The following is an 11,655-nucleotide window of genomic DNA, read 5'->3' as shown; positions in this document are numbered from 1 at the left end:
TCTGAAAGCTTGAAATGGGACATTCTGCATAATGAGTACTTTTACTTTCGGCACTGCATGTATATTTTGATGCCAATACTTTTGTACTTTTACAGTAAGTACATTCTGAATACCAGACCTTTACTTTTTACAGAGTATTTCTACATTGAATTGATACTTTAAAAAAAAAAGTAAAACATCTCAGTACTTCTTCCACCACTGCTGATTTCACATCTCAAATCAGGAATCCCCTTAATTGATTCAGTGGTTCTCAAACATTCTCATGTCAAGGACCCCACCTCAAATTGATATGTATTTGGCCACAGACGGACTCCCATCTGAAAATATTTTGTGCCAGGGACCCCCCATAAGAGAAGATGTGTCTCAAGATTTGTCAACATTTATTTCTTAAATAGCAGATCTACAAGCTTAACGGGGTATCACCGGTTCACCTCACGGCACTGGTCTACTTGTCAAAGTGTCCCTGAGTAGGAAATAATCCCTGAGCGCTCATCAATAAGCAACTGAACAGCCATCAGCTTGGTCTAGCTGAAAACTGAATTCCCCCTCGATACTAAGTAATGAAAATAAAGTGTTAAAACTGTTCCTCATTTTCCTGGGGACCCCCTTGATGCCCCTCCTCAACGAACCATAGGGTCATAGTGGTCCCCAGACCCCATTTTGGGGACCACTGCTCTACATCTTTCAGGCTGATAAGGCAGTGAAGGTCGAGTCCTCTGCCTCAAGGAAAAGGTGATTTAAACTATATTTATTAAGTACAAATAGCACCGTGGCCATTTCCTAAGTTAAATTACTTTAGTTCAATATGTTGCCAATGTCATAAATTAAACCCCCCCCCCCCTTTTCCCCCGATATTTTTGATCCCCCTGGGGATTAATATTAGCCTATATCACCCAATTATCCTTAAAACAAAGGCAATCGTAAGCACAGGTGGAATGTAATTTATCTCAACAAGTATTTGAGTATTGAAATAGTAATGATCCTTTTCTGAATGTTTTTAAAACTCTGACCTTTTACTGTTGTGTAAGTACTATTCAAACATGGTCACAGAATGGTTAATTCAATACCCGACAATGATTTTGTACGTGGGAGTAGTGCTGTTTCAGTGAGCTTGTCTTTGACACGTTTCTAGACACACCTCCTATCAAACTCCAGCAAGAACAAAAGCAGACAGATGCAACTTTTAGAGGAAGACGACAAGTTTCACTGCCGCTCAGCAAATGACAGGTTTTCAGAGAAATACCAGCATGGATATAACAGAACATATGATATTTGATGAGGTAAGTTTTGTTCACCAATTTAGTTTGAGAATATGAACAGGTAACAGTACTGTAATATGTATCACATTATTACTTATTTACAATGATTTGGTCTTTGCGTACGAAACTACATTTCAATTTTGGATAGATGAATAGACAGACTTCAGAATTCCTTTTACCTGTTTTGCTATAACTAGTTTCAGCTGCAGTATTCTGCATAAACATAACAAAATTAAAAAAATATTGGAAAGACTGTTGAGATTATTTCACAGGAGATCCATAATTTGAAGCAAAGGGATACATGTAGCCTAATTATATAACTCATCACAGCAGCTTTTGTAAAAGTGTGATTGTGATAGTGTAATCAGAATTACTTTCAGTACGTTGCAAACATAGCCTAAATATCTGACTGTTTTATTTTTGTTATTTTACCACTACGTATACATTTGAAGAAACATTGGGTTAAAGTACAACGTTTTTTTTTGTTTTTTTGGGTCTTTTACATCTCCAACCCAGTTGCCGGGATGCGATGTTGCCACTGTACGTGGCAATAAAAAGTATAATTGTTTCTCATTAACATTTCTCTATAGGCTACCTGTATCTTTAAATGTTGTTATGCCAATTAATTCCTCCAACTGCTTGCTTCTGCTATTACATCCTCTACTGACTCACGTACCAGTGAGGAGCCCCTACCAAGAGAACATAATGCCTCCGTCCTACTCTTGTTCAACACGCCCCACTGACAGGTGCTGACCCAGCCTGTATACGTGTAGTGACAAATATCACCCTCCCCGCCCGGCTACCCTCCCCCTTTTTAAGGAATTTCTTAAAATTTTCTTTTCAAAATGTGTAGAATTCAAAAGTGATAAAAAAAAGGGATATGAACTTGCGGCCCATAAATATTTGTCCACGACCCACACATGGGTCTCAACCTACCAATGTTACCACTGATTTAGATGCTCTGCAAGTTGGGTGGACAGCTTTGCCCCTGCACCACCTAAACGCTCTGTATCAATGGCCGTAACTGCTCGTGGTGCTGTTGCCGTTTTGAGCAGCCCAGCATCTCAGAGGCAAATATTGTACTTTTTACTCCACTACAATTATTTTATATCTTTAGTTGCTAACACAAAACATGTACATTAACTGATCAATTATGATGTTTATGTAAGCTACCCAGCAGCACATACTGTATTTAAAATCAGCCCCACCTTTACCAGCGGCACTATTAATCTCTTAAAACCCTTTATACTTTGTTGACCGGGGGACTATACCTGGCCCCATCTTTTTTTCGCTTTACACCAAATCTCTTCAGCATTAACAATGTTCTACAAGCTCACAATACACCAAGTTGTGATGCATTGTGAGCCTAGATCTGCTATTTTCACAGAATCTTTGCCCCAGAACGGGGATGCTCCTGTTCATGTGGTTAAATGATGAACACATTAATGCATTACCTATTACAATTTTATATGATTGTGAAAGGTGCCATTCTGCGTGAGTACTTTTATATTTGGAACTAAGTATATTTTGTTCTTTTTACTCAAGTAACATTTTTATACAGAACCTTTACTTGTTAAGTATTTCTGTGTGATATTGCTACTTTTACTTAGGTAAAACAATATCAGAGTACTTCTTCCACCACTGAGTAATACATTTATTAGCACTAAATGTTCTCAATGTTTGCAATAACATGCATAACCAATTAGTCAATGCAGCACAGTGGGTGAGTGCAGTGCAGGGCATATAAGCCTTAGATTTAGCTAACTAGAAGAGTGTACTGCAGTCTGAGAGATGAATTTGCATCGCAAGCCAAGTCGTTTGAGTTTCATTACTCTAAAAATAGCAAGATGTTGCTCTAAAATGTGCTCTAAGAATCCCCTGTGGAGATCCTTTACATTTGCAGCATTTTGAAGGGTGCCAATGTTGCTGACTGAACACCCATGTTTGTATTACTAAAATCAATGTTGAATACAAAAACTTAGGATATTATTCCCCTTCTGAATGGCAGTATGTTAATACAATATAAGTAGCACATCTGTAGTGGTTGGAGGTGGTCTCCCTACTCTATCATTGAGACATTTACACCCTGGTGTCAGGTTGGACACCGACTGGTTGACAATGTCAATATAGTTATTTGAAGCAGATGGCACACTGGATTGGACAGTAAATGTGCCACCATTTTTATTGTAGTTCGGACATAGTAACAATTGCCCTTCTCCGTCAGAGAGGGCTACAACAGAGATAAAACGTACGGATTGTAGCTTGAACTAAATTGACTAGGCTATAGGAATAAGCCAACATATTTCACTATACAAATATCAATCTACGTATCAATAATTGTTAAAATGACCTCGATAAGTGCTTTGTTTTAGAGAAGTGCAATATGACGAGCTCAAAAATAACAATATGAACATCTTTCAAGGACGCTCTGCAAGGTTTATTCAGTGGATACGACGACAACTCATCCGATGATGGCTCATCAGAGATTGGAAGAGAATTCATCTGTGATGACGTGGAGACGGGCCTGCAGCTGTTCCACGCCGTGTTCCAGCCGCTGGCCTACAGTCTGGTGTGCCTGCTGGGTGCGGCGGGGAACGGCCTCATGCTGATGGTGCTGCTGAAGCGCAGGCGACTCCTACGGATCACCGAGATCTACCTGCTCCATCTAGCCGTGGCTGACCTCCTGCTCCTCTCCACCCTTCCCTTCATGGCGGCCGAGAGCGTTGTGGGATGGCTGTTTGGGGACGTCCTCTGCAAGGTGGTCGGCCTGCTGGAGCGCCTCAACCTCCTTTGCGGAAGTCTGCTGCTGGCTTGCATTGGCTTTGACCGCTACTTGGCTATCGTTCACGCTATCCCTAGCTTGCAAAGTCGCCGGCCCAGAACGGTGCACCTGACCTGCGTGTTGCTGTGGCTGGTCTGCTTGGCCTTGTCGGCTCCCAACGCTGTTTTTTACTCTGTGGCTGTGGTTCCTACAAACCCACACATGCTCTCCTGCGCCTTTAACCAACATGGCACACATGCAAACAACTGGATGCTGGCCAATCGCTTCTTGACACACGCCTTTTGCTTTGTCGTACCCCTGGCTGTCATGGGGTACTGCTACACGGCGGTCGTGTTGACGTTGTGCCGCAGTCAGCGGAGCTTAGAGAAGCAGGGTGCCATTCGACTAGCTTTCATTGTCACAGCTGTGTTCTATATCTGCTGGCTGCCTTATAATGTCACCATGCTAATGGACACCATGGTAGTCTTGGGACTTACCTCTACCCCAAGTTGTGAGACCTACACGCGACTGGAACAAGCCTTAAAGGTGACAGAGAGCCTGGGCCTTTCACATTGCTGCCTTAACCCTTTCCTGTATGCCTTTGTTGGGGTGAGGTTCCGCAATGACCTGCTACAGCTGTTCTCTAGCTGCGGCTGCAGGCCTGCTTGTCTGACGTGCCTCATGGCTCAGGGACGAGGTCACCCATCATCCACCTCCAGTGGCCAAGCAACCACCACAATCATCCTCATCTAAAGCAATGTGACCACACTGTTTCATCGTAAAATATAAAAAAAAACCTAACAAGGCAATATAGAGGTCTGCATATTATAGCCACGCTTTGATTTGGGGTGTTTGGTGGGCTTCTTCTTCAGCGACTTGTGCATTCTCTGGTGGACAAATATGCAGTCCCAACTACACAAGTGTTATAATGTAACGATTTCAACGTTTTCTTTTTTGTAATTACGCAAAGTACCATGCCATGTATTGACAGTGCAATGCCTACTGGTTCCTTCACAGAAGAATATTTCTGTAACAGTGGCATGTGTAACATCCAGCAAACTGGTTCCAATTGACAATATGATGTTCTTTTTACTTAAATTCCTCTTATTCTTTCCCTGTAAATAAAAATAAAATAAAGTTTTTACATTATACTGCAACTGTATCCCTCACATTCGTTATTAAACATTACAACCAACAGCTGAGTAGTCAAACAATAACTGAGACTGAAACACCATGTTATAGATAGACCAATATTATTCTTTTTTTTTTAAACTTCTATTAAAACACAGTTAAACAGTACCATTGCAAACAATCACAAATTGCATCTTATTTACAGCAACTATATATTATATATTTTCCTTTGCACAACAGTTTGGTAGTTGGTGAAAATAATCAATGATATTAAAACAAATAGAAATTTGAGGCACTCCTCTCCCAACCCCCAATATCGTTCTCCACAACAAATACACACTTCTGCGAAATATACAATTTTTACAGTATTTTAGAAAATGGCTTGAGATTCGTCATTTAACCGCGTGACGGTACTTTTCAGTACAATTTCTTAAATTCATTATTGTACTCCAAAAATTGAAGAAATTGAAGATTATCTTTTTTTTCTCTCCTTTAATTCTTTTTTTTTGTTTTTTTTTGTTTTTACAATGTATCTCCTTTGAACAACTGCAGGAACAACAATATAATCTCTGCCTCCCAGTCTATCGGCCTGGCAGAGATAATTAATGAAAACATTTGGACATGATGGGGGGGGGAGAGAGAAAAAGCAAAACTGTTTGTAAATAAAGTTTTTACAGTTTGTGTGAAGTGGATCAGAAAGGCATGTTGGCCATACTGCCGGGGCCGTAGCCCATGGGACCGTCCAACGACATGCCCCGCTGACGCAGACCCTGGGGTCCCATCATACCGGACTGCGGATGGGGAGGGCCCATCATAGGACCCTGGGGGGACATGAGAGGCCCCTGGGGGCCAAAGGGATCCCCGCCGACAGACATGGCGCGCTGCTTCGCCTGCATCATCATAAGGTTCTGCTGTGCCATCAGATTGTGCGGGTGCTGTTGAGGGGACATCATGCCGGCCTGCGGGTGGGACGGATGGTGCAGCAGGCTGTTTGCCATCATGGCTTGTTGCTGTTGTTGTTGTTGTTGTTGTTGTTGTTGTTGCTGCTGCTGCTGTTGGAGCTGCTGCTGAGACATCATGCCTGTCCTTCCCATCATGTGTCCCGGGGGACACATGGGACCCATGCCTCCTCCCATGCCCCTAGAGCCCCCCGGGTGCATGCCCATGCCCTGGCGTATGATCCCGCCGTGCGCAGCGTGAGGCGGGAGCTGCTGCTCGGCCATCATGTTCTGCAGGTTGGCGATGTGGGGGTTGGAGGAGGGTGCGTTGCTGTGCGGCGGGCCAGAGGCCGAGAGCTGCTTGAGGAGCTGCTGCGGGGTGGGCTGCTGCTGGGGGCCCTGCCCGCCTTGATGGGGGTTCCCCTGGGGCTCACTCTTGGGGAAATACGAAAGGGTGCTACTGGGCTTGTCGGAAGGAATGATTCGGGAGAGGTCGAACTCGGGGATCCCCGTGTGCGAGGTCCGCATGACCTCGCTCAGATCGTGTCCCATCGCGAAGGGATGGGATGAGTCCGTGGGGTGGGAACCTCGCGAGTGAGAGAGACCCTTGGCCAGCAAGTGCAACTGCTGCGGCGGCATGACGACATCGTCGGACTGCGAGAACTGCTGCGCCATCCCTCCCATCGGGGAATGCATGGGTCCGTGGGGCGGAGGCTGCATGCGCACAAAGCCGGCCATCTGGTTCTGGGACATGGGGGAGACGTTGCAGGGCCCCATGCCGTCCGGCGGGCCCCCCACCATCATGGCGGGGTTCATGCCAGGCAGGCCCATAGGGTTGGGTGAAGACAGCATGGGTCCAGAGGCGTCGTGGGACAGCTGCTGCTGCCCCTGGAGGACCATCCCCATGGGGCTTTGTGGATCGCTGTGGGGGCCCATCTGGGGGTTCCCCATGTTTCCTGATGGGATGCAGATCAGCATGGGAAAGATCATGTTAAGTTTAGCTTTTAGGTAGCATTTTATATCCTCAATGTATAGATAATGAGTACTCATATGCAGTTCCTGCAGTCTTTTTCAGCGGCTTTAAATATGGTCATCTAGCTGTACAGTATATTCATAAAGTTTTTATACTGTTATATTTGTAAAGCTCTTCTGTGCAGTGTTGGGAGTAACACATAATGTAACTCCACTACTTTTTGCGGTAATTAATAATGTAACTAATCACTTTTCCAATCCAATAGTGCAGTTGTATTTAGAATTGCCCTGGTTTAGGTATCTGATAAGATACAATTTGAAAATGGTCTCGTCTCACAGCAACACTAAAATGCATACATTAATATTGAAAAAAGTAGTGACACAAAATGTACTCTCCCTAGAAACTAATTTCATAATTCAGTAACTCTTACCGAGTTACTTCAGTACATAGCTGAGAGCAACAACTATTATCTATAACTAGGCTCTTTCTCTGCTTTCCTCAGAGAACTACTCAGTGGTGGAAAAAGTACCCAATTGCTTTACTTAAGTAAAAGTACTAATACTGCAATGTAGAAGTACTCCGTTACAAGTAAAAGTCCGCAATTAAAAATTTACTTGAGTAAAAGTACAAAAGTATTGGCATCAAAATGTACTTAAAGTACCAAAAGTAAAAGTACTAAGATATTTGAAAATAGCCTAGGTATAAAATAGGGCTAGAGTGGTTAATGTATGTTTTATAATGTAATTAGGGCTGGGATTAAGCCTCTAATCTAATTAATTAGAGGCTTTGTAATTAATTAATCGCAATTAATCGCATTTTAATCGCATTATTTTCAAATGGATTTTGGCATACGTCTTTAAGTAGGCCTACATGTACTCAAGAACTGTACTGAAGTACAATTTTGAGGTATTTGCACTTTGAGTAGTTCCGATTTCTAATACTTTTACTTCTACTTCACTATAATATCTCAGAGGCAAATATTGCACTTTTACTCCACTACAATTATTTGAAAACTTTAGTTACTTTGTAGATTTTATTATTATTACAAAACATACAGTAAGCCCTATATCGGCCATTTGAAAATAGCAGATCTACAAGCGCAACGCATTGTGAGCTTGTAGATCTGCTATTTTCCACCACTGGAGGCTGGTAGAGTGTGTTGTTACTGTTGTTTTATAGTAGTTTAATTAATTATTAATAAAAATCGCGAGCATGTGACCCGCACCGCATCGTGCACCTGCCCGGCCCTAAATGTAATCATTTATATCTGAAAAGTAACTAGTAACTAAAGTTTTCAAATAGTTGTAGTGGAGTAAAAGTACAATATTTGCCTCTGAGATGTAGTGGAGTAGAAGTAAAAGTATTGGAAATTGGAAATACTCAAGTACAAATACCTCAAAATTGTACTTAAGTACAGTACTTAAGTAAATGTACTTAGTTACTTTCCACCACTGGAACTACTGCACCACCACCCTGAATGTACTTCTTCCATGAGCCCATGTATTAAACTATCTATCTCATAATGCGAAGTGTGTCCGACTTCATTTAACTCAGCAAATACTAACTGATACAGAATTCCTCGACACTAATTACATTATTAAGATGATTTGTGAGAAGAGTGAAAAAATGTCTACGTAAGTGGTTCTAAAACCTTAATTTCAAGGACAACTAGTTTACCCCAGCAATAGGCCACAGACCCCCATAGCTCAGAGAGTGTACAAACCCGGACCGGGGTCCATTTGGTACACTCTCTGAGTTATAGACCTGTATAGTAAGGGTCAATTAGGTTCCTGACAACCAATTATGTAGGTTGGGACCCTCTGTAATCCCCTCAAGGACCCCTGGGGGTCCCCGGAGAACCACTGATTTACGGTACCTGCGACGCTGACGCCAGACAGGAGAGGGCGGTCAGGAAGCATTTCATCGTCAGAGGTGGCGATGGTTTTGATGGCGTCGTGGTAGAGCGGAGTGGAGCTGGGCATGGCGTACTTGGACATCTGGGACATGATGAGGGAGAGAGGGTTCTGGGTGTGAGGGGCGCCGTGAGGGGCACCGTGAGGGGCGCCTTGAGGGGCGCCGTGAGGGGCGCCGTGAGGGGCGCCGTGAGGGGCGCCGTGAGGGTTGCCATGAGGGGCGCCGTGAGGGGCGCCGTCCGGAGACGAGTTGAACGGCATGCTGGGATTCATGGAGCCCGGCTGGCTTATTGGAGTGGAGTTGGAACTCCTGGGGGGCAATGACGGATCACCTGCAAAAATACATCACAACAGTCTTACATTTAAGGCAATCAAATGGTGATCACAATGCGTCACATTGCGACACGTAGCTTGTATTTCTGCTATTTTTGACAATTAGTGATAGATTTTTAGTAATAACATCTGCATTGAAAGTTAACAAAATTCTAGAGCAACAGGGCTTTATTTAGTGTGTGAATACATCTTGTCAGCCTCTTTCCATACCGGTCTCAGTAGAACTGCTTCCTCCGTTGCCCACTCCCTTCCCGCCGTTCGGTCCGCCTGGACTCGGAAGCGCTGTTTTTGGGGACGCCCAGCCCGGAGGAGAGCCCCCGGGCATGGCTGGTGATTTGAGCTGTCCAGGAGAGCCGGAGGGAGAGCGCAGGCCGAGGGAGGAAGCCCCCATGACCTGAGGGGACTTCATTGAAGAGGACGAGGGAGTCCCGGCGCCGGAGGCCGGAGGGTGAGGCCCCGTGGAGGACATCTGAGCGGGGGACTTGAGTCCTGGAGCTAGGGTTGTGTCACCATCACGAGTGTCGCACAAATAATTGTAATAAACAATTTGATTGTGTTTTTTTGCATTGAACATTGAAACATATAAATCTACATTTCGGTTTTCCTTTTAAGCTTTATGAACAAAAATTTGTCATATCTGCACAGGGCAGATATGACAAATAACGTAAATGTACAAATAAAATCGTCTCTGTTGGGAGGAAACCTCATATGTCCAAAACTGTTACTTTCCAGGATTCAAATAAAAAAAAAGCAAAAGCAGCAGATCACAAGCTCAAAACGCGTCGTTTCGTGCCCCGTTTCGTGCCGCGTTTCGTGCTTGTCCATCTTCTACTTTTGATGCTTTTGTGTGATGTTGTAGTGTGATCAAGTAGGGCGTTAATTTACAAAAAAACACAAACTGTTTAAATATGAAGATAAGAGGTTTCTGCCCCGACAGCGACGGTATGTAATAATTGTGACCACCTGGCCTACCTGGAGCAGAGGGGGAAGACAGCAGGGGAGACGGCTGTTGGCTGAGGGATGGAGACTTGAGCTGGTGCGGCGGCGGCATGTCTCTCATGGGGGGCGAGGTCATGGCGTTGATGTTGAGGGCCAGGTCGGAGGGGTGACGAGCACCGAGGCCTCCTCCCGCCATGGGCATGTGACTGAGCCGGGACGTCCCCCCGCCCATCTGAGCGGGACCACCCTGGTGGTGGTGGTCGCCGGGCCCGAACATCTCGGGGCCGGGGGGCTGCTGCTGGAGATACGCGCCCTCCGCCTGTCCGCCGCCGCCGTAGGGGCTCTGATTAGGAAACTGGAGGGGACCGTCGGGACCCCCCGGGATCATCCCCTTGTTTCCGCCCCTTCCGTTCTGGATCGCACGGATTCGCGCGATCTCCTCCGGGCTTAACATCTCCCCCAAGTCTCCGCCCGGACCACCACCACCACCTCGCAGCTTCTGCACCAGCATCATCTGCTGCTGCTGCTCGGCGCTCATCATGTTCATACCCAGGCCCCCCAGCGGAGAATCCACCAAGTCCCTCATGTGGGGGGGGCCCCCGCCCACCCCGGCGCCGGGAGAGCCCATCATCACGTCGCGGGAACCGGGGAAGTCCATGGGCTCGCCCCGGGACGACAGGCCCCCCCGCCCCATTCCCATGTTAGGAAACCCCCCAGGGTTATCCAGGAGTCTCTGGCCCATTCCGGCCTGCTGCTGCTGCTGCTGCTGCTGCTGCTGCTGCTGGTGCTGCTGCTGCTGCTGTTTGGCCAGGCGGTCCAGCTCCAGCCTGTGGAGCCCCTGCAGCTGGCGTTTCTCCATGATGCGGAACATCTCCTCCCGGGTTAGAAGGCGATCCGGGTCGCCCTGCAAGTAAAGGGTAGTTCACGATCAGGACATTTCAGTTGACTATTAGTTGTTGTAGAAATAACATTTACGTTCACCGCAACTGCGTTTTGTCAAACAAAATAACAAAATAGAGGATAGGTGTCTAAGCTTTTAGTTTCAGCCTATTCCTTTTCGATCACCTTAAACTGTTACAGCTTAAAGTATCTTACTGTATGTAATGTTACGGATACTGTTGAAGATGATCGAAATAAAATAAAAAATAAAATAAAAACTGTTATTAAGGATTTAATTGTGTTTTTGGCATTGAACATTGGAACATATGAATCAGTCATTTAAATATACACAGAAATGACGGATAATAAGCGGTACCAATGATCAAAATACAGTATAATGTACTATGGCCAAAACAGGCCATGCTTTTAATAATTCGATACATTCAAACATTTTCCAAAATAGCGGAAACAGACGATCTACAAGCTCACAACGTGATCGGGCTATTTCCGCAATGGAGCCGATTCTGAC

General features: G+C 45.1%; 2 protein-coding genes across 2 annotated transcripts in view; one reads left to right on the top strand and one right to left on the bottom strand.

The window, feature by feature from the left end:
* Window positions 1-1,247: 1,247 nt before the first annotated feature.
* Window positions 1,248-5,789, top strand: cxcr5 (chemokine (C-X-C motif) receptor 5; the record flags this gene model as incomplete). The annotated part of the gene is made up of 2 exons (XM_080428314.1): window positions 1,248-1,280; window positions 3,682-5,789. The coding sequence occupies 2 exons, from the start codon at window positions 1,248-1,250 to the stop codon at window positions 4,771-4,773; spliced, it is 1,125 nt and encodes a 374-aa protein (XP_080284440.1). The 3' UTR covers window positions 4,774-5,789.
* The window catches only part of bcl9l (bcl9 like), a 61,244-nt gene continuing 54,845 nt past the window's right edge, over window positions 5,257-11,655 (bottom strand). The window contains exons 10-13 of the mRNA XM_080428830.1: window positions 10,281-11,151; window positions 9,519-9,803; window positions 8,939-9,307; window positions 5,257-7,045 (exon numbers count right to left, since the gene is read on the bottom strand). Coding sequence (XP_080284956.1) covers window positions 5,844-7,045; window positions 8,939-9,307; window positions 9,519-9,803; window positions 10,281-11,151 — 2,727 coding nt within the window. The 3' untranslated portion in view covers window positions 5,257-5,843. The remainder of the gene's footprint in view (window positions 7,046-8,938; window positions 9,308-9,518; window positions 9,804-10,280; window positions 11,152-11,655) is intronic.

Source organism: Gymnoscopelus braueri, assembly GCF_963280865.1.
Source record: "Gymnoscopelus braueri genome assembly, chromosome: 5".
NCBI classification, from domain to species: Eukaryota; Metazoa; Chordata; class Actinopteri; order Myctophiformes; family Myctophidae; genus Gymnoscopelus; species Gymnoscopelus braueri.
The sequence above is the reverse complement of the archived record's forward strand: the minus strand, read 5'-3'. Positions and strand labels throughout refer to the sequence as shown.